The following is a 22,005-nucleotide window of genomic DNA, read 5'->3' on the forward strand; positions in this document are numbered from 1 at the left end:
AAGTTTCTCAGGCCAGGCTGCATCCCCTTACTTGGCTTTCGACATTGAGCGCGTCAGGTTCGCTTCCTCCGCAGCTCTGTGGCTGTGGTGAAGAGCCTGCCCTCTTGCAGGGAAAACACCCCCTGGGAATGACACAGGGCCCTGGGGCGGGACCTAGGTTTCTGATCACACGTGAAGAGAGGAATGGTCCTTGTCTCGGGTACCTGATGAAGTGAATCATGTGTGACTCACTGGACATCAAATAATCCAATAACATAGGGACTTGTGTGGGTGCTAAAATGTTTACAGTGCTCAAGGGAGACATTTAGAGTTACATGGTTTATACTGCAAATAACCAGGGGTCGTGTGAGGCTTTGAGAGCAGGGAGCACAGTGCCGTCCGTGTCCAGGGCCCTGCACGCCCTCAGTAACTGCGACTCTTGGAAGGGAAGGGGAGCCCAGCCAAGGGGGTGACCTGCCCCTGCTGGGGCGTCAGGCCCTGTTAGTCCAAGAGCAGAGGGGCTGCCTTGGGCTCAGTCCCAGTCTTCTCCGGCCTTGGGCTCCGGGCACTCCTCAGGCTCCATCTCAGACTGGACTTCATCCTTTTCGGGGCTGTTTCCTAAAGAGCCAGGAAATGGGTAACTCGGTGTCTGTGGAAAGTGCGGCCGGCCCTCCTCCCTTCCCGCGCGCAGGCCTTGGGGCAGCCACGCAAGCTGGTGTTCAGCAAGAAGCCTGGCTGCCGTCCAGTGTGGATTACAGCGGGAGTCGTGTGCGTGCAGCAGGCTCCCCGAGTTGGATACCTGGAGGCATAAAGCTGAACACAGAGCTGCCCCCAGTGCGCTCGTGACCAGCAAGCACTAGCCAGCTTCCCCCAAAGTGCCCCTCCCTGGTCACGGGCACAGGCCCCAGCGCCAGGCCGGCGGGCACGTCGGGGTATGGCTGTACCGGTCCCACCCAGCCGGGCACTATGGGTGCCGTCCCTGCCTGCTGAAGCTCCCTTCCCGGCCAGCAGCATCTCACAGTCATTCATCCCGGTCCTGGGCCTTCATGTGGACGACCCACACCCTCCGGCCAGCTGTCACCCTCATTTTGTCCCATATTCCCAGCTGCGGTATCACCGGTCCCCTCCTTCCCTCAGCAGCCTTGGTCTGGAGGGGCCAAGGATGGGGAAGGTCAGGGAGGGGGTCGGTCTGGCAGCTCCTTGGCCCCGGCTGGCGACTTAGGAACATGCTCTAGCGATCTCCGTGGTCTCTGGAGAGGTCGTGAGTGACCCCCTCTGAGAACACGGGATTCCTAGGGCAAAGGCCCAGGTGGCCACCCGCTCTGGGTTTGGGTGGTCCACAGTCCATTTCCCCCTGAGAAGCTTTTGGCCCCTGTAGCCTTGAAAGTTGGGTGACAGTACCTGGAGTGCAGGCCAGAAGCAGGTCCCCATTCCTGTCCTCACTGCACGGGCCTGGCGTGGCTTCCCTTTTGCAGGCTGGGGGCCAGGGTGGTTGCCCTGAAGGCTCGTCATTGTTCAGCTCCTGAATCAGTGGGCGAGGGGCCTTGGTGTCTCTCCTGTGGGTTGCCAAGTCCCTCTCTGCTGCTGCTTTAAATATGCCTGTAAAGGGCGTCTCCGTCTCAGCCTTCCTGGAGGTGTCCTTGGAGACTGCGAATATACTGGAAGGGGCGTCTGTGGAAGCGTTTTCCAGCACTGGGAGTGAGGTGTAGTCTAGTTCAGGGTCACTGTCGTCACTCAGGCTCGAGATGGCTGTAATCTTTGGAAAGCACATCTTCTGTTAAAAGAAAAAAGATGTATTTGAACATTTCCGTTTTCACAATAGTCTCTAAAATGCACAATGCTAATTCGGCTTTTTAAATCTATCACACTGTGGGCCCGAGGGAGCACAGCACTCGCAGCTTGAAAGTCGGGCCTCAGGATGGACACTCCTTGGCAGCCGTCTGTGAGCCCCGGAGGCCATGGTGAGCTCTGCAGCCAGGTCTCCACTCCCCCAGGTCCTCGTCAGGTCTCTGTGTGGCACGGCCCTCGCCCACTCTGTTCGTGCTGCACCACCACCCTCCTGGGTCCCTGAATGGTTCGTCTGTGAGCCTTGGCTTTTGACGGGCTCCGCCTTCACCCGGCCACCTAGTCGTGCTTTGGAGGTCAGGCCCCCACGGAACTGTGGTCCCCTGTGTCTGTGTCCCTCCTTCGATGACGAGTTCCTGCCCTGAGGTTACACCTTAGGTTTCCCTCTCCTTGGGGCCCCTGGGGCTGGCCCACACTGGCTCTCAGCATGGCCAGAGGGAGGAGGGTCGGGCCACCTTGGGAGAGGCCCCCATAGGGCCTTCTATGCTCTCCTCCCTCCCTTCCCCTGCCCGTGTGTCGCTGTGGTACAGACATTCACTAGATGAACGTACAGATACATCAAAAGGATAGAAAAAATGTTCAGATAATTATGTACAGAACATGATTATTAAAAATCAGTGATAAAAGACCTGTTCAAAAAAACCGAAGTGGCTAGTTGTGAAACCTCAAAGAGGGGAGCAACAGTAAACAGCCGCGTTTCCTTAGGTGAGGTGAGAAGGCTTCAAGCACAAAGGGCATGCAACTTTCCGAGATACCTGGTCAGTGACAGGGCTGGAAGGGAAGGTGGGACTGGGGGGATGTGTGAGAGGTCACCTTGTGCTGGTCTCCCAGAGATCCGCCTGCATCCACGTCTTCCAAGTCAGGCAGGTCCTGGAAGAGAAAACAATCCCCGTCAGCAGGAGGGCACGCTCCCAACGCCCGGTCCACGGGACAGACGTGGCCGCACAGCCAACCAAGCCTGCGCTACGTGCTCGGAGTGTGGAGGGGCCTGCGGAGTGACCCAGACCACTCAGGCCACGTGCACGCTCGAAACACACGCACGAGGCAACACCAGGTACCTGGATCTGATCAGTGAAAGAGATTTGCAAGGTGTGACATGTTTCAAAAATTTCCACCTCTTTTCTCCACTTCACTTTGGTGTTACTCACCCAGTTCATCTCGGGGGGAGACGTACCTCCTACACACAGAGTCTTAGGACTCTGTGGCATCAAACGAGTCTATTTTGGACCTCCCCCAAACTAGGGGGGCTTTTCTGTTTTGTGTTGTGTTTGGGGGTATCTTCATCTATAGCACCCCGTCCAGCGTGTGAGGCAGGCACAGTGTGTGGTTAGATGCATGGGCTCTGGAGACACACTGCCTGGGTGGCTACTCCTGCTCCATCGTTGCCTGGCTGTGGAGCCTTGGGCAAGTTGCTTAACCTCTCTGTTTCTCAATTTCCTCATCTGTAAAATGGGGATGACGGTGGTACCTATGTCTTAGAGTTGTTGGAAGGGTTAAGTCAGTCGATAACAAGATGTGTTTAAGATAGTGCTGGACAAAGAGGAAGAATGGTCAGTACTAGCTTCGTGTTGGGGTCCTGTATACGGTCAGTTATCACATGTTAGGGAAGAATTGCCCACTTTTGTTTTGTCATATGTATATGCAGGCCCAGAAAACCAGAAACCCACTCTGAATATTGGCTGTACTCGGTTGAACACTTATTGAGCTACATGAAATTGTGAGGTTGGGAATGGAACACCCATGTAGGAGTTTATGGAAGAAGCGGGTGGGGGCAGGCGAAGCTGCGCACAGGCTTGAAGGGAAGGAGCTCACTCATGGGCAGAGAGGCGGGCCGTCCTCCGGGCGAGCAAGGTGTGAGGCTACAGGTGGGGGGCGCTGGCCCCCACCCCTCGCCCCACCAAAGCACCGTTCCCGGGGGTCATGGCAAAGCGTGTACCTCCCCAGAGACCCATTCCTGTGGGCATAGCATGTCAGACTGTTATCAGAGCGGAAGGGCTTCAGGGAGGAGGGCCGTGCTCTGGGCTGTGATCGGTCCCAAGGTCAGGCGGCCCCTCACTGAACAAGCCCCAGGGGACGGGCCGCTGGACAGTCAGGCCAGGGAACAGGAGCCGTTGCTCCTCCAAGCCAGGAAGACGGGCAGCTGTCCACTGAGGATGAGGCTCTGATGATCAAGTGCGGCTTTCTCAAGGGTTCTGTGTACGGCCAGCCAGACGGAGCTGCTTTCAGTGTAGCTTCTTTGGGGAAAACACGTCAAGAGTTTTGTAGACGTAGTTCAAGGGGACTCACCTGGGCCATCACTTCTCAGTCTTGGAGGTGCACAGGCACGGACCCCCCTGGGGGAGGGCTTATTAACTGCAGGTCCTGAGCAGTGGGTCTGGGGTGGGGCCCGGGGTTCTGCCTTCCTAGCAGCCCTCAGGGGAGACCATGCTTGCTGGCCCAAGGGCCACACTCTGGGCAGCGAGGATTTGGAAGTTTTGTGTCTGATCTGATACCGGCTGTACCGCAGATACTTCTCTGCAGATGCACCAATTACGTACCTCAATGAAGAGCTTCTCCTTCATCTCCAGTCTGATGGCTTCCAAATCTTCAGCTCCACAGAGCTCTGTACCTGATGCACTTTCAGTGGCCACAGTCTGGGGCGCTGATTCTAAGGAACAACAAAGAGTTACATTAATCTTGGAGTTAGTTTCATACACAGTGGACAGACGGGCAAACCCGAGGTTAAGGCGATTCCAAGAGGAAGGACAAAGCCCTCGGGTCCGAAAGCCTCCAACCCCTGTGACAGGAGCTGCAAGAATCCCAGCTCAGGACAAGATTATGTCTGACAAGAAAGGGAGACAGCTGCCCCCTTTCTGGAGCCTGGAGATGGAAGCACCAGCCAGGAATCCGTGAAGAATACGCAGGAGCCTTGGAAAAGGCATGACTGATGGGCCAGGAGATGATGAAAGAAAGGCCCTGGTGCCAAAGGCCAAGTTCCACAGCCCCTCCTGCTGCACGAGCGTCAGGGAGACCTGTGAAGTCACCGCAGGGTTGCCTGTGGAACATGGAGTCCAGACAGGGCTTGTCTTCCTCCCCCAGGCCCCTCCTATCCTGCCCTCTGCTTCCTCTCCAGTCTCCATGATTAGAGATGAATGGCCCCGCTCTGCTCACGACATGCTGGTCCGCTGTCCGCCCTGAGGACTGGCCGTGCCCAGTTTGACTCGAGAGCCACATTGGGGCACCCGTTTAGAATGAAACAAGGGGGACTTCCCTGGTGGCGCAGTGGTTAAGAACCCACCTGCCAGTGCAGGGGACATGGGTTCAGTCACCGGTCCGGGAAGATCCCACATGTCGCAGAGCAGCTAAGCCCGTGAGCCACAACTACTGAGCCTGTGCTCTAGAGCCCACGAGCCTCAGCGACTGAACCCGCGTGCCACAACTACTGAAGCCCGCGCGCCTACAGCCCGTGCTCCGCAACAAGAAGCCACCGCAATGAGAAGCCTGCGCACCGCAACGAAGAGCAGCCCCCGCTCACCACAGCTGGAGAAAGCCCGCGTGCAGCAACGAATACCCAAAGCAGCCAAAAATAAAGAAAAAATAAAATAAGCAAAGTAGATAAATAGACGTTAAAATAAAGAATGATATAAGGAAGTGGGCAGGGGCTTCCGGCACTGCTGTGGACGATTCCAGGCCCACGTCCCAGGCCCGGTTTGTCGTGGTCTCTTGCACTTGGCTGTGCCCGTGGCTTCATAGCTTCTAATTACGACAGTAATCTGCTTCCCCTCCAACCAGCCCTTCCCCCGGACCCCTGTGTCCTGCTCGTGGCACCGTGGTGTCCAGCTTCCCAGCCAGCAGAAGCTTCTAGTCCAGGCAGCTGCCAAGTCCCTTTGTTTCCTAAAACCTACCTGCTTAGGCTCTGTGTGCCAGGAAAAGGCGAGGCAGGGAAGAGACTAGTTGTTGGGTGTGTTCCTTACGTTGCCTCATGCGATCCACGGTAGAGACTGTTCCCACTTCGCAGGGGCTAGAACGGGCTCCGAGAGGTTTTATGGCTTGCCTGAGGTGTCCCAGCTGGTTAAGGGGCTGGACTTGGGTTTGACCTCAGGGTGTCTATCTAGAAAATTCGCTGCCTCGCCTGTTCACAGAGTGTTTTAGTGAAACGCGTGTGTCATCCTCTGTGCCGTTCTGGTGACCACTGGAAGGAAGCTAAGGCTCCTCTAGACAGAGTGTCATCAGATGTGGGAAACGTGTGTCTCCGCGACGGTATGCGCTCACATCACGTTTCCCCCGGTCCTGTTTACACTCAGCGTCGGGATGGGGAGCTATTCAAGCCTCCGAGCCCTGACTCGGTCCCCAGGCAGCCTCCCCTGGCTCCTGACTCCATGATGAGAGAGAATGAGCCCACGGAACGCAGCAAAGCTGCTCGTACCGTTTATCTCCTAATTTCCTGCATCCTTCACTAGGCCTCGTGACTTGGAAGACTGTGCGCCACGCAAGAAAGGTAAATGGAAAAGTGATTTTTTTTTAAACATGGCTTTTATATTTAGATTTGCTTTTCTTGAGGTTGAGTAACTTGCGTGGAAGAGGTACCTCCTTGTTCTGACAGCCCAGCTCCCCTCTTGGGACTCAGGACACCCAGAGGGTTTAGCTCAGCAGGGAGGGGACTGTGGAGGAGGGGTGGGCAGCAAAGGCCGTGGGGGCTTAAAAGCAGGGAGGATGGCAGTGAATCGAGGTGGAGACCAGCTTGGTCTCTGCGGGCAGATCTGGCTTCAGTTCTGCCCCACTATCACTTGCTCTGTGACGTGGAGCAGGTTACTTCACCTCTCTGAGCCCCAGTTGCCAACTCAGTAACATGGGTTAATGGTGAGAGCACCTGATCATGGGATTCTGGGGAGGCTAAGCTGGAAGTCATGGCCTTGGCTGACATGCTAGATAAACATCTGGCTGCGCCTCCCTCTTCCGACCTGCCGCAGGTTGCCAGCTCCTTGTTAAATGTGCCCTTCATTCAGGAAGGCAATTGATGGTTTCACTCATAGAAAACTCTGCTTCTAGGCTAGGTGCGGTTTCAAGGCAAAAAACTTACCGGAGGGGGAGTGAGGATGCAGGCAAAACCTTGTATCTGGATCTCAGAATACACGTGCCAACACCTACATGAGTAGTTCCGAGGATGCTCTTTCCCCGTGTGTTTAATACATGATTAGTGCCCCTTTTAAATGATAAAACCTGTAACATCGCCACCTGTGGGAAGCTTGAGGGAAAACGTGACCCTTGTCTAGTAGAAATCCTCTCCCAGGAACCAAGGAGTGACCAGGTCTTGGAGGGTCTACAATCCCATGCAGCAAAGTGGTGCCAGGAGCCATAGAAAGCAGGGCTTCAGTGCCTCCCAAGGGAAGTTAAATCAAGACAAGTCACGCTTCTCATAGACGCATTCCAGCCGCAGTCTCATGGCAAAGTCAGAAGAGGAGCGGCGCAGCAGCCACCCGACAAGTGTGAGGAGGGCATCGGAGGGGTGGGCAGGGCGTGTCCCCCTCCCCGGGAGCCTATTCTCCCTGTGGCTGTGGCTGTTTAGATCCCACGCGCTTTCCTGCTCCTTCCCTGCTCTCCGCCCACTGCTCCTGCCTCACCTGCTGGAACCCCTGGGGACTTCATGAGCTCCAGCATCCCTGATGGGGGCCAGGGCCATGGATGGCAGCACAGTCACAGGTCACCTCACTCCCTACACCACCCCTCCTTCCTAAGGTGCATTTCTATTTCCCACAGACATCTTGTTAAAGACTGTAGGCTACAAGATAAATTTTTCAGATGTTACTGAACAAAAGGGGGTTGGGGAGTAAATCCCAGTGAATAATGGAGCACTGATTGTTTGGGGGTATGGAGTGGCCAGTAAGGTTTTGAAAGGAATAATTAAAATAGAGCTCAGTTGAGTTAATCTTTGAGGATAGTCTGCCCTGCCATTATCTTCAGCTGGAAAGATAATTCACCCATCTCTGGTGCCCTGGGGTGTGGCCTTTGCCCCCTCGGCAGTCTAGAGACTAGAGTTACTTCGAGGTCTCTCCCAGACAGTGGGGGCCAGACCAGCTGACCTCCCCAGATGGACCTCAAATCCTGCTCAGGCTGGGAACAGAAGGTTTCGGGTCTCCCAGGGCTGCACAGACACAGCAGTAATGGGCAGTGTCCAGGGCCGAGTCCTGGATTTATCTGTTAGTCAGCAGGACCCCAGGAACTTGGCAAGAACCTGCCAGTGGGCTTCCCTTCTAGATCAGCATCATCCACTGTGGTAGCTATGGCCATGTGCCTGCAATGTGGCCAGTACTCCTGAGGGGCTGGATTTTTAATTGTATCTACTTTTAATTCATTTCAATTGAAAAAATGAAGCAGCCCAAAACAACTTGCTTCTTTTCATAGAGCTGCATTTCACCTTAACCATTCAAAAGTGAGCATGTGAACTGAGATGTGCTATAAGTGGCATATACAGGCTGGATTTTGAAGACTTAGTGTCAAAAGAGGGAAAGGATCTCATGAATAACTTTATGATGATATAAATTATTATATTTTAGATGTACTGGGTTAGATAAAATACACTGTTAGCGTCTCACCCATTTCTTTGCACCTTGTTGAAGCTGATACTAGAAATGCAGTCCTGGCTCCCCTTGTGGTTCTAGATAACTCGCAGACTCAGCAGTCAGAAGTGGAAACCCGAGGCCCCCAGATGGGTGCTGGCCCATCTACACCCCTGTTGTTCTCAACCACCTACCTTCCCAGGCAGCTCCGGGGCTCGGTGACGGGGCCTTGGCAGGGAGCGCCCCTCCTGGCTCCCCGTCAGGATCCACAGGCAGCTCCTCCGGGAGACTCGACTCTTCTGATTTTTCTGGGAATAGCTCGTCCTTGGCCTCGAAGCTCTCCTTGACAAACAGCTCCGTCTTCTGCCACGTTTCTCTGTCCTCTTCAGGCGCTTCCTCCCCTTCCACGCTGGCACCCAAGTCCCCGGCACTGTCTGGCGCGAGCATCTCCCCTGAGCAGAAGTCCACAGTGAGCTGGGAACATCCTGGGAGGACAAGGGGGACCTGCAGTGAACTGCCGGGATGGTCATCAGAGTGCTGTTTAGGTGCTAAATACACAGGCTGAAAGTCCACCGGGGGATGCCTAGCGCGTGCACTGCCGGCACAGGACACAGCCACTAGAAAACTGTGCAGGGGGCTCTTAGGAGACACAGGCTGAGGTATTTGGGGTTAAGGGCCACGACGTCTGCCTTTGGTTTCAAATGGGTCAGCAGAACAGGAAAGACTGTGTGTGTGTGTGCCTGTGTGTGCCAAAATATTAACAACCATCTGATCTAAACAGACAATTCAGCTGTTCATTTTAACTTTTCTTAAAGCTTTTTTTTCTTTCTTTTTTTTTTTGCGGTACGCGAGCCTCTCACTGCTGTGGCCTCTCCCATTGCGGAGCACAGGCTCCGGATGAGCAGGCCCAGCACCGTCCTTGCATGAGGTCAAGGGCAGATGGATCTGCAGGTATGTGAACGAATGGTCCCCACCCCCCACCCCCAATCCCCAAGATGAAAGACTGTGAGTTCAACAGCCCAGATTTTTAATCTAAACGGAGCTCGGGGTCCTCCTTGTGTCTCAAGCATGCACCTTGCTCTTGGCTTGCTTTCTGCTGTTTCCTCTCCTCAGCCTGGCGCTTGATTGCGGCTAAGGCCTCAATGCTGTCTGTGATCTTCTTCCGCTCTCTGCTCTCCCACTGCTGTCTCTCCTCCTTCTCAGCTTTGTACCCTCCTCGTGCCCAGGCCTCTGCACAAGCTCTGTTTAGGAGTATTAAAAACAAAAAACAAAGCAACAAGAACACCCCAGAAATCGGGGAGGTTTGGATTGTCACAGGTTAGATGTAAATCCAAAACATATACTATCTGACCAAACTTGCTCATCTTCCCCAAAATCAAACTAAAGGCACAGGACATATGACTGCAAGGATACATATTAACACATGCACATTTTTAATCTTTAAATCTTATGGTTTGCAAAGCCTTCCAGATATGAGGCCAAGAGTACAAGTGACAAAAGAAATAAATAGAGAAATTGGACTCCACCAAAATTAAAAACGTGTGTCATGCAAAGAGTACCACAAATAAAAGACAACCCACAGAATGGGTATGCAAATCATATACCTGATCAGGGGGTTGTATCTAGAATATATAAAAACCTATTGCAACTCATTAATACAAAGATGACTTAAAAACGGGAAGAGGTTAAAAGAATGAGAAGAACTGCACTGGGAGAAAATATCTGCAAGAAAGATAACTGAAAAATGGCTTGTATCCAAAACATACAAAGAACTATTAAAACTCAAAAATGGGGCTTCCCTGGTGGCGCAGTGGTTGAGAGTCCGCCTGCCGATGCAGGGGACGCGGGTTCGTGCCCCGGTCTGGGAGGATCCCACATGCTGTGGAGCGGCTGGGCCCGTGAGCCATGGCCGCTGGGCCTGCACGTCCGGAGCCTGTGCTCTGCAACGGGAGAGGCCACAACAGTGAGAGGCCCGCGTACCACAAAAAAAAAAAAAAAAAAAAAAAAAAAAACCTCAAAAATGAAAAAACACATTTTCAAAAGTGGGCAAAAGAACTGGACACCTCACCAAAGAAGATAGGCAGGTGGCAAATAAGCTCATCATCATAGGACGTCAGGAAAGTGCAAATTAAACCAATGAGATGCTACTTGACACTCAATAGAACGGCTAAAATCCAGAACACTGACAACACCAAATGCCGGGAAGGATGTGCAGTGACAGGAACGCTCCTTCATTGCTGGTGGGAATGCAAAATGGCGCAGCCCCATGAAAGACAGCTTGGCAATTACAAAGCAAACATAATCTTACATATAATCCAGCAATCATGCTCCTAAGTATTTACTCAAATGAGTTGAAAACAAATGTCCACACACAAAACCCTGCACATGAGCATTGATAGCAACACTGTTCAAGACAGCCAAAAAGTGGAAGCAACCCAAATGTCCATCAACTGATAGATAAAGAAAATATGGGCTGAGATAGCCTCATCCACCAGAGGGCGGACAGCAGAATCAAGAAGAACTACAATTCTGCAGCCTGTGGAACGAAAACCACATTCACAGAAAGACAAAATGAAAAGGCAGAGGGCTATGTACCAGATGAAGGAACAAGATAAAACCCCAGAAAAACAACTAAATGAAGTGGAGATAGGCAACCTTCCAGAAAAAGAATTCAGAAAAATGATAGTGAAGATGATCCAGGACCTCAGAAAAAGAATGGAGGCAGAGATCGAGAAGATGCAAGAAATGTTTAACAAAGACCTAGAAGAATTAAAGAACAAACAAACAGATGAACAATACAGTAACTGAAATGAAAAATACAGTAGAAGGAATGAATAGCAGAATAACTGAGGCAGAAGAATGGATAAGTGACCTGGAAGACAGAATGGTGGAATTCACTGTCACAGAACACAATAAAGAAAAAAGAATGAAAAGAAATGAAGGCAGCCTAAGAGACCTCTGGGACTACATTAAATGCACCAACATTCACATTATAGGGGTCCCAGAAGGAGAAAAGAGAGAGAAAGGACCCAAGAAAATATCTGAAGAGATTATAGACGAAAACATCCCTAACATGGGAAAGGAAATAGCCACCCAAGTCCAGGAAGTGCAGAGAGTCCGAGGCAGGATAAACCCAAGGAGAAACATACTGAGACACACAGTAGTCAAACTGACAAAAATTAAAGAAAAATTATTAAAAGCAACAAGGGAAAAATGACATTTAACATACAAGGGAACTCCCATAAGGTTAACAGCTGATTTCGCAGCAGAAACTCTACAAGCCAGAAGGGAGTGGCATGATATATTTAAAGTGATGAAAGGGAAGAATCTACAACCAAGATTACTCTACCTGGCAAGCATCTCATTCAGATTTGATGGAGAAATCAAAAGCTTTACAGACAAGCAAAAGGTAAGAGAATTCAGCCCCACCAAACCAGCTCTACAACAAATGCTAAAGGAACTTCTCTAAGTGGGAAACACAACAGAAGACAAGAACCTACAAAAACCCAAAACAATTAAGAAAATGGTCATAGGAACATACATATCGATAATTACCTTAAATGTGAATGGATTAAACGCTTCAACCAAAAGACACAGGCTTGCTGAATGGATACAAAAACAAGACCCATATATATGCTGTCTACAAGAGACCCACTTCAGACCTAGGGACACATACAGACTGAAAATGAGGGGATGGAAAAAGATATTCCATGCAAGTGGAAATCAAAAGAAGCCTGGGGAGGCTTCCCTGGTGGCGCAGTGGTTGAGAGTCCGCCTGCCGATGCAGGGGACATGGGTTTGTGCCCCGGTCCGGGAAGATCCCACATGCCGCGAAGTGGCTAGGCCCGTGAGCCGTGGCCGCTGGGCCTGCGCGTCCGGAGCCTGTGCTCCGCAACGGGAGAGGCCACAACAGTGAGAGGCCCGCGTACCGCAAAAAAACAAAAAAGCAAAAAAAACATACTACCAGCTACGTTTCTTTTTAAGTGTTGGAAAATTCAGATTTGCACTTCCCTTCAGGCCATCCCAGTTACTGAAGTTTTATTCGAAGCTGGAATGAATGAATAGTGGCCTCAGTCAAAAGGTAAATTAAGGGAATTTCCTGGATATCCAGTGGTTAGGACTCTGCTTTCACTGCCGAGGGCGAGGGTTTGATCTCTGGTAGGGGAACTAAGATCCCGCAAGTCACGAGGCGCGGCCAAAAAGAAAAAAAAGGTAAATTAAAAACCCAGATAAAAGCAGTGATGATACACATGGCAGTCCCGGGTTCAATATTCTTGATATGCAAAGAGCTCTTATGAATCAGTAAGAAAAAGCATCCCCCCAAAAGGAAACTGGGAAGAAGTCATGAATGCAGTACTCAGAGAGAAGGAAACATAAATGCCTGACAAAGGTAGTAAAAATGACCAGCTTCATCAGTTACCCAAAAATGCAAATTTAAAACGAGGTATTGGGACTTCCCTGGTGGCGCAGTAGTTAAGAATCTGCCTGCCAATGCAGGGGACACGGTTTCGAGCCCTGGTCCAGGAAGATCCCACATGCCGCAGAGCAACTAAGCCCGTGCGCCACAACTACTAAGCCTGTGCTCTAGAGCCCGTGAGCCACAACTACTGAAGCCCTTGTGCCCTAGAGCCCATGCTCTGCAACAAGAGAAGACACTGCAGTGAGAAGCCTGCACACCACAATGAAGAGTAGCCCCTGCTCACCGCAACTAGAGAAAGCCTGTGCACAGCAACAAAGACCCAATGCAGCCAAAAAATAAATGAATGAATAAAAATTAAATAAATAAATAAAGCGAGGTACCACCTTCAGTCATCAGTTGGCCTGGCAAAGGTTTTGTTTTGTTTACATGGCTGTGTCTGGGGAAGTTATAAGTTGATACGAACATTCTAGAAAACAATTAGAGAATATTTTAAAACACCTTTTAAAAGTCTCAAACCACAGTCCTTATCTTTAATCCAATAGTACAACTCAGGGTTCCATCCTAAGGAAATAACCGGCCATGAGATCAGAGACTTATATAGAAGGATAATTATCAAAGGATTATGAAAAAATCTATGAATAAGTGCTCAAAAACAGGGAATTTCCTATTATAAACAATCATGTAAGCCATTAAACCTATTTCACTGGAATATTTAATGATGTGTGGAAATGCTCAAAAATCAGAAATTTTAAAAAGTTTAATATTGAGCATGCTCAACTATTCCCTATTAAGTATGATCAAAAGGCTTTTCATTTCCTTACCTGTCCTTTGGAAAAACTGGTCTATCATCCAGGTATGTTAAATGTTTTAGTCGAACAGTGACTGTCCTTCGATAATTAGGGATGCTCCTAATCACTGGGTTTCCCATCAAATTCAGTACACGCTGGAAGCACACAGGCAGAGCCACATTAATCACTGAAAAATGGATGCGATTAAAACATTTAATACGTGCAGTGCTCTGAAAATAAATAAATAAACGGAGTGTTGACATCAGATCATGAAGACGGTATCAGAGAAAGCAGAGGCTTTCGTTGTTTCTGTGCCATCAGAACTGTCCTGAGACCTGGGCAGCCCTTTCTTCTATTACACTTGAACTTCAGATCCTAAATCTCACTGTCCTTCCAGAACCATACTGGGAAACACTTCCTGAGGCCTTTACCCAAGGGCAGTGATTGCATTAGTTTTGCTGGCCCAATGTCTTTTACTGAAATTAATCTCCAATTGATCATTTTCTGTCCTTCCCAGCCAGGACCCATTTTAAGAAAATGTACACGGCAGCTAGACAGATAAGAAGTGGTGACTGAGGGCATAGGATGCAAAGTGCCTGCTTATCTACTGCCAGGCTTATAGGTCTTCTGGATGTCAAGTCGGGACCAGGAAAGGGAAAGCGACACAGCAGTACCAGTGTGCCGTCCCCACCCCTCTTTAAATACTGTCACCTCCCCTCCTGCCGATGAAACGCAAGAAGGTGAATGGTCAAGGGGACATGTGGGTGAAACATTTAACGTCGGTTTGCCTGAACTGGTGAAATGTTTTTCATGTCTAAAGTGATTTTTCTTGTTCAGGAAAATAAATATACTGGTTCAAGTGACCTGTGCTGTGGGGCTGAGTGAGGGGAGCAATGTGCCCCAGGGGCAGGGACTAAAGGGCTGCCTGTGTATGGAGAATGTAAAAGCCATCACAAAATGACCACGAGGCAGACGTGTTCTTGTTATGGGTTGAATTGCATCCCCCCAGCAAACTCATATGCTAAAGTCCTAACCCCCAGTGCCTCGAAATGTGACTGTGTTTGGAGACAGAGTCTTTGAAGAGGTGATTAAGATGAAATGATGTCATGAGGGTGGGGCATGATCCAATAGGTCCTTGTAAGAAGAGGAGATTAGGACACAGAGAGACACACTGAGAAGGCCATATGAGGACCCAGGGAGAAGATGGCCATCTACATGCCAAGGAGAGAGGCCTCAGGAGAAACCAACCCTGCTGACACCTTGATCTCGGACTTCTAGCCTCCAGAATCATGAGAAAATAAATTTCCGTTGTTTAAGCCTCTCAGTCTGGTACTTTGTTATGGCAGCCAGGCCAAAAAAAGGTATTATAATACAGCTTTATATTATCACCATATACTGGTGATAATATAAATTCTAAATTAGTCTTTGGTGACACTCTGCTCTACAGATTGTTCTTGAACTATGATTTGCTTATTGTTTTTCTTTAAATGGACTTACTTTTTCTTTCTTATCCATACCCTAAGCAGTAAACAGTGAACTCAAGTTTTTTGTGTGCTATTTGGAATATTTTTTCCTAGTTCACTTGACAACACATATACACTAAAAAGCAAGGAAGTCATCGAAGGCTGCTGGAGTTGAGTCTAAAGGACACAGGAGCTGCCTGGAGGGGTTGCCACAGGCCAGAAGATGGGACCATTCAATCACCCCAAATTAAAATGACAGCAAGGCTTAAGTTATATCAAATACGTATCTATAAATCTTTGTGTTCACGATGATAACGTGAACCTTTAGAGGTTCAGCCTCATTGTCACCTTTAGAGGTTCCTACGTTCTTGACTCATTTCTCTGAAAAGGAATACATAAAAAGAAGAAAAAAAACAACAAGCATTTACCCTAGCTTTTTCTTTTTTAAAAATATTTATTTATTGGGCTTCCCTGGTGGCGCAGTGGTTGAGAGTCTGCCTGCTGATGCAGGGGACATGGGTTCGTGCCCTGGTCCGGGAAGATCCCACATGCCGCGGAGCGGCTGGGCCCGTGAGCCATGGCCGCTGAGCCTGCACGTCCGGAGCCTGTGCTCCACAACGGGAGAGGCCACAACAGTGAGAGGCCCGCGTGCCACAAAAAAAAAAAAAAAAAAGAATACACACTGAAATATTTGTGGGTGAAACGATACAGCATCTGGCATTTAAAACACTCCAGCTAAAAATACAGAGAGGAAAAAAGAGTGTGATGGGTGTTAAGAAAGCAGGGAGAAAGGAAGGGGGAAGGGAGGGAGGGGAAGAGAAAAGAGATCTGCTGTCGACAGAACACAGGATAACGCAAGTTGTGTGCGTGTGCATGTTTTACCAAGTCGGGCATGTTCTCGAGAATGCTCAGGATCTCTGGGTCACTCAGCTTGTTGTGGGAAAGGTCAAGGACACAGAGTTTCAAACACTCCTTGAGATGCTGAATGTCTTCCACGGTCTCTAAGTGGTTGTGGGCCATCTGGAGTGTGTTGAGGACCGGCAGGCAGGCTGGAAGGGGAAGTCGGCAGAAGTAAGCGACACGGGTGGAAAAGAATGTTAAGAACCTCCGCTAGGAAATGGTGGTGGACGCGGGGGCCCAGAGAACGCCCCCCCAACCCCCGCCCCGCCACGGCAGGGCCTTCTTACAGAGGTTTTCAATGGTCTTGATGTAATTGTTGCTGATGTTGAGAGCATCCAGTTTCTGCAGAGGTTCTAGGTTCTCAATCTTATGGAGCAGGTTCACTTGCAAGAAGAGGCATCGCAGTTCCGTTTGGGCCTCTAGGTTCTCGATTTTCTGTATTCCGTTGCACTCCAGCCAGAGACAACGCAGCCCTGTGTACTCTTTCAAGTTCTCGATGCGGTCAAAGCCTAGTGGGGAGGAAGGGGGCGCTGGTTAAGCTTCTACACACTCAGAGGCACAGGGGTCACCCTCTTTTTTGCCTATCTACCCAGCATCCACACGTCCTTCCTCAGTTACACCACTGCCTCTCTGGAGGGACATGCCTGTCCGGATACTACCCCATGGCTCTCTGCAGGGAGCTGGTCATGCTTAGCCAAGTGGAGCCAACCTTCATGAATCCTGGGGAGCTTTGCTGGCTCCATTGGAAAGAGGTAACTTTCTGCTAGAATTGCCAGCCTGGTAGGGTGGAGCCTAACACCGAAGCAGCCACCTTCCCTTCTCGCCTGGGAGTGGGGGGAAGTGAGGGGGTGACCTGTCTGAAATGAATGAGCACCAAGGGAAAGCAGGGCCAAGGAAAGGGAAGAAACAGCCTCGTGAAGATAGGCGGTGAGCACCAGGATCCAGCTGTACCTGAAGCCAATCCAAACTTCGGGTCTGGTTTTACGGTATTTTTTAGTTTTATGAGCCACATTTAAGGTGAGGAAAACAAACATTTTTGTTTCCTTGAGTGACTCATTTATAGATTTGTAATTCACGGTGCACCTGCTATTACCAAAACTTTTTCAAAGTCATTTGTTTTGTTGCCTGAAAAGTTTTAACCAAAAGTTTTTATTAAAAAAGGGTAATAGCGGTTTTCCCTGGTGGCACAGTGGTTGAGAGTCCGCCTGCCAATGCAGGGAACACGGGTTCATGCCCCAGTCCGGGAGGATCCCACATGCCGCGGAGCGGCTAGGCCCGTGAGCCATGGCCGCTGAGCCTGCGCGTCCGGAGCCTGTGCTCCGCAATGGGAGAGGCCACAACGGTGAGAGGCCCGCGTACGGCAAAAAAAAAAAAAAAAAAAGGGTAATAGCAATGATGAGGCAGAACCACCCAGCTAAGTCATTCCCAGATTTCTGACCCTCAGAAACAATATCAAATAATGATAATTTTTTAAGTTGGTAGGTTTGGGGATAATTTGTTAGGTAGCAGTAGATAATATAGGCATATCTCTCTCCTAATTCTTCTGCCTCTCTGATTCTTTCTACTTGGTCTAACCCACTGGGTCTGCTTCTTCCCACCTCTTAAATATTGGTCCTCTGGGGTCTGCCCTCCTAAGTCATCTTATCACTGTTACACCTAGACATTGGGTGGAGGATTTTGGAGGGGGCAACGTGGAGGTGAGGGGACCAGTTAGGGGTCCTTCCACACCTTTAAAGTAGTTGTGCTGCTGGAGCCCTCCGGGAATCTCCCTGGCATAGCGTGAACCTTCTCACGGTGGCCGCCCTGTCCCCCAAGACACCAGAAGCATCTTTACCATATCCGTCTCTGTATCTTCAGCACTTGCCGTCACACAGAAGGCTCTCAGTAAACATTTACTGAACAAATGAACGTAAAGATGGTCTGATGAAGGAGGGTGGCCATCCCAAATTCAGCACGAGGTTAGGAGTTATCACTCTGCTTCCTCATTGCTAGAATAGCCCTGTCTATGATCCTGAACTTAAGTTTATGTGTGACGCTGGACACCGACACGGTCCTTCACAACGTAACTCTCCCAAGCCCAAAGTATTTACAAGTAGCTACTGGTTCGAAAAAGTATGAGTCCTTTAGCAAATATAAATAAAAGATACCAATGTGTTTCCCTTGAACCCATATTAACTCCAGTCACGTAAGACTTTTTCTTCAAAGAAATATTATTGCTTTTCCATGCATCTCCACGAAACTCTGAAATTTCTGCTTAAATATAAGTTAAGAACACCAGATGATTCCTGCAAGTAATTCTTAAAACCACTAGAGTCGGGGCTTCCCTGGTGGCGCAGTGGTTGAGAGTCCGCCTGCCGATGCGGGGGACACGGGTTCGTGCCCCGATCCCGGAAGATCCCACATGCCGCGGAGCGGCTGGGCCCGCGAGCCATGGCCGCGGAGCCTGTGTGTCCGGAGCCTGTGCTCCGCAACGGGAGAGGCCACAGCAGTGAGAGGCCCGCGTACAGCAAAAAAAAAAAACAAACAAAAAAAACCACTAGAGTCTTTCCACCAGACATGAGGTATCACCTCCACCAGACCCTTACCTTTATAGTGTAAATACAGTGTATCGTTCAGTGCTGGGGTCATATAAAGCTTGTGCTGCTTGCACAGTTTTTGCAGAAAATTTTTAGTCATTCTGTTGAATGAAAAACATGAACAAGAAATGTATTTCAATTTGTCAGCTGTAAACTATATCCCATAAATTCTTTGCCACACCCATTCCGTCCACAAATTCCACAATGTTCTATATGCCCGATGACTTTGTTTATAGCTTTCAGGGCCTCATCCAATATTGTGACTTTCAGCCTTCTCAAAAACTGCAAAGTGTGTTCTAATAGAAATACCTTTGTGTCATCGAGAACTACCAAGGTTTCTCTCTCTCCAGGTCCAGCATTAAAGTTGTATAGATTGTGGTTAGTTATGCCACAGAGCAACGCCATCCTGACTCTGCTACTAAATCCTCAGACATGGGGCCGACTGTTTAATCTCTATGAGCCTCAATTTCCTTATCTGGACAAAGGGGTGATTATAACATCCACCTTAGTGGGTAAAAGCGTGCTGTGAGTGGCAAGAGCACACCCACGAACCTGGGGCCGCGATCTTCTTTGTCATCTCTTTGCTGTGCTAAGCGACCATCTGACCAGCTATCACCACTGTGTTTCTGCTTGCTGAGGTAGGAAGTGTCCGAAGGACCCACGCATGTTTCCTTAGGATCATTAATTTCTGTAAAATAAAGAGATTGGTTCTATAGAGATCGAGAAATGTATAAAAAATGTCCCCCAATTTCAACTTGATGAATAACTGTCTGCTTTTAGCATGGAACTGGTACTCTTTAAATGTATCACAGTGATTTTTAAAGTACTGATAAGGACTATGAAAATTTCACTTCTAGGCAGATCTTTGATAAAACCTCTTGTGTTCTTGTACAGCTGGACACGGAGAGGTGTGCAAAGATATTCACTTCTGCATTACTTGTAACAGCCAAAACCTGTTAACAATGCAAATGTTCATCCATAGGGACTGGTTAAATAAAGCAACAGATTATTATTCTGCCTTGGAATAGAATGCACTGGAGCTATGTCAATCAATATGGATAATTCTCAGAAACACATATGGAGTGAAAAAAGCAAGTTTCATAATAAGCACAGGATATCATTTACATAAATCAGACCCACACAAACCTATGCTATGCATTGTTTAAGGACACATTTTAGATAGATAGATAGATAGATAGATAGATAGATAGATAGGATAGGGAGAGAGAGAGACAGATGAGATTGAAAGAACCCACACAAAATTCTGGAGGTGGGGAGAAGGGACTGGGACTAGGAATAGAGGTGGGGTAGGGCAAAAAACATCAAATTTATCTGAAATGTTTTATTTCTTTAAAAAAAGACTTCAGGGCTTCCCTGGTGGCGCAGTGGTTGAGAGTCTGCCTGCCGATGCAGGGGACACGGGTTCGTGCCCCGGTCCGGGAAGATCCCACATGCCGCGGAGCGGCTGGGCCCGTGAGCCATGGCTGCTGAGCCTGCGCTTCCGGAGCCTGTGCTCCGCAACGGGAGAGGCCACAACAGTGAGAGGCCCGCGTACCGCAAAAAAAAAAAAAAAAAAAAGACTTGAGGTACATGTGATTAAAATGCTAATCATTTTCAATTCTTGGTGGTGATACATGGGTGTTTGTTATAATGTTCTCTGTTCTTTTTAAAAAGTTCTCAAAAGAGGAGGGAGGAGCAAGATAGAGGAAGGGGATTAAGAAATATAAACTACCATCTATAAAATAAATAAGCTACAAGGATGTATTGTACAGCAAAAGGAATACAGCCAATATTTTATAGTAACTGTAAATGGAATATAATCTATAAAAATATTGACTCATTATGTTGTACACCTAAACCAATATAATATTATAAGTCAACTATACTTCAATTTAAAGAAAAGCTCTCAAAAAACACACAAGAAGAAACAAAAATGATGGGAATATCTTTGGTAGAAAGAAAATGAACACGTTCAAATGCACGTATTTTTTTTTAAAGGTCAATCAAAATTGGCTGATTCAAATGCACTTAATCTTAAGGCTGTTTGCTGCTGTTCTCTTGGTGTCCCTGTGGACTACCGAATGAGATTAAACACTCCGTGTGTGGGACTGTATCTTATAATTTCCCATTTCCCACTGCATATAATGCCCAGCCACAAGAGGCACCAGATAAAGGTTTGCAGAATAAAGACTAGGTGCTCAATATACATAATAATTGATTGGTTATATTAATAACAAGAACTACCATTTATTACTGGCCCAATGTATGCCAGACACTCTAATTATAACTATCTCGCTTGCAAAAGAGGAGACTGCCCTATAGAGAGCTTAAGCTCTGGGCAAACAGCCATAAAACCGGCAAGTTGCAGAAGGGTAGTGTGAACCCAGCAGGAGTGCCTTCAAACCTGTGTCTGTGCACAGAGCAACATGGCTTCCCTACAGCCACTCTTACAGCGCCTGCCTGGACGGTCAATGCTCAAGATATATTTGTTGGCTGCGTTCAAAACATGAGACACAAATCAAGTAGTTTCTTTACCAGTCCCTAAAAAGTTTCCCTTACAGTGCAAGCCAAGCAGGAGGGGAGGCTGCTTTCTAAGCCCATTCTGGAAAACTGGTGAGGAGTGACCTCAGAAGCACCAGCTCGTCATTCACTCTGTCTACCATAGATCAGGCACTGGACCGGACACTGCCAGTTCAATCAGGATGTCCTGCCCTGACGTAGCTTGCCGTCTAGAGGGGGAGAGAGCTTTTGATCTTACATGGTGACGGCAATAAAGGGAAACATTCAAAACATTAAAAAGTTGGGCGGTGGGGCGAATGGTGTGTTCAGTGAGGGCTTGGGCTCTGGAGTCAGACTGTCCAGGCGTGAGTCTGTTCTGTCATTGACTGGCTGAGGGTAATCTGTTTGGAGCAAGTTCTATAACCTCTTTAAGTTCCAGGTTCCTCATCTGTTTGAAACGGGGAGAGGAGTGCCCACCGCAGAGGGAGGGTGTATGGCTCGAATGCAGTGAGCGCACGGCACGCATCGTTTAGTAAGTGTGGGCCGCCATTATTATTATTATTATTACTGCTGGCTGTGAAGACTAGGTGTGTGGTGCTGGGCGCAGCCCGTCGCCCCCCTCGCCTCCCTGGGGCGGCTGTCGGCACCTTCCTTGCGGCCCCCTTGGCCTGCGTTCCCGTGGTCACCCGCCGACTCCTCCACGGCTGACTCCAAGCCCGGCTCCCGCGCGCAGTCCTGCTCCGCTCCCCCGTCCGCCACGGGCTCCGAGGCCTCGCGGTGCATGTTCATTCCGGAAACACTGAACACCCCCTAGCAGTGGGGAAGCCCGGTTGTGTAGGATCACTACGTCCCCCAGCCCGCCAGGCCACTCTGCGTCTCCGTCGTTGGCAGCCCTACGCTTCCCTGGTCCCCACGGCAACCGCTGCGCACGCGCACTCGCGACGCCGGGGGGGCGGGTCCCGCAACGGCCCCGCCCACAGCGCGTGCGCGGGTCACGTG

At 49.4% G+C, this 22,005-nt stretch overlaps 1 protein-coding gene across 4 annotated transcripts; it reads right to left on the reverse strand.

The window, feature by feature from the left end:
• Positions 1-43: 43 nt before the first annotated feature.
• Positions 44-21,877, reverse strand: DNAAF1 (dynein axonemal assembly factor 1; the record flags this gene model as incomplete). Of its 4 annotated transcripts, none has more annotated exons than XM_082606370.1 (12): positions 21,654-21,877; positions 19,060-19,195; positions 18,517-18,608; positions 16,219-16,440; positions 15,914-16,080; positions 13,602-13,723; positions 9,435-9,601; positions 8,555-8,845; positions 4,362-4,471; positions 2,638-2,694; positions 1,381-1,750; positions 44-597 (listed from the first exon to the last, which is right to left on the reverse strand). In XM_082606370.1, the coding sequence occupies exons 1-12, from the start codon at positions 21,793-21,795 to the stop codon at positions 512-514; spliced, it is 1,962 nt and encodes a 653-aa protein (XP_082462496.1). In that variant the 5' UTR covers positions 21,796-21,877. The 4 variants fall into 4 exon arrangements, with proteins under 4 accessions (XP_082462496.1, XP_082462495.1, XP_082462497.1 ...); XM_082606369.1 differs by having other exon boundaries at positions 1,381-1,753; XM_082606371.1 differs by lacking the exon at positions 19,060-19,195 and having other exon boundaries at positions 1,381-1,753; positions 21,654-21,733.
• Between the last annotated feature and the right edge of the window lie 128 nt (positions 21,878-22,005).

Source organism: Mesoplodon mirus (genome assembly GCF_964341445.2).
Source record: "Mesoplodon mirus genome assembly, chromosome: 19".
Lineage (NCBI taxonomy): Eukaryota > Metazoa > Chordata > Mammalia > Artiodactyla > Ziphiidae > Mesoplodon > Mesoplodon mirus.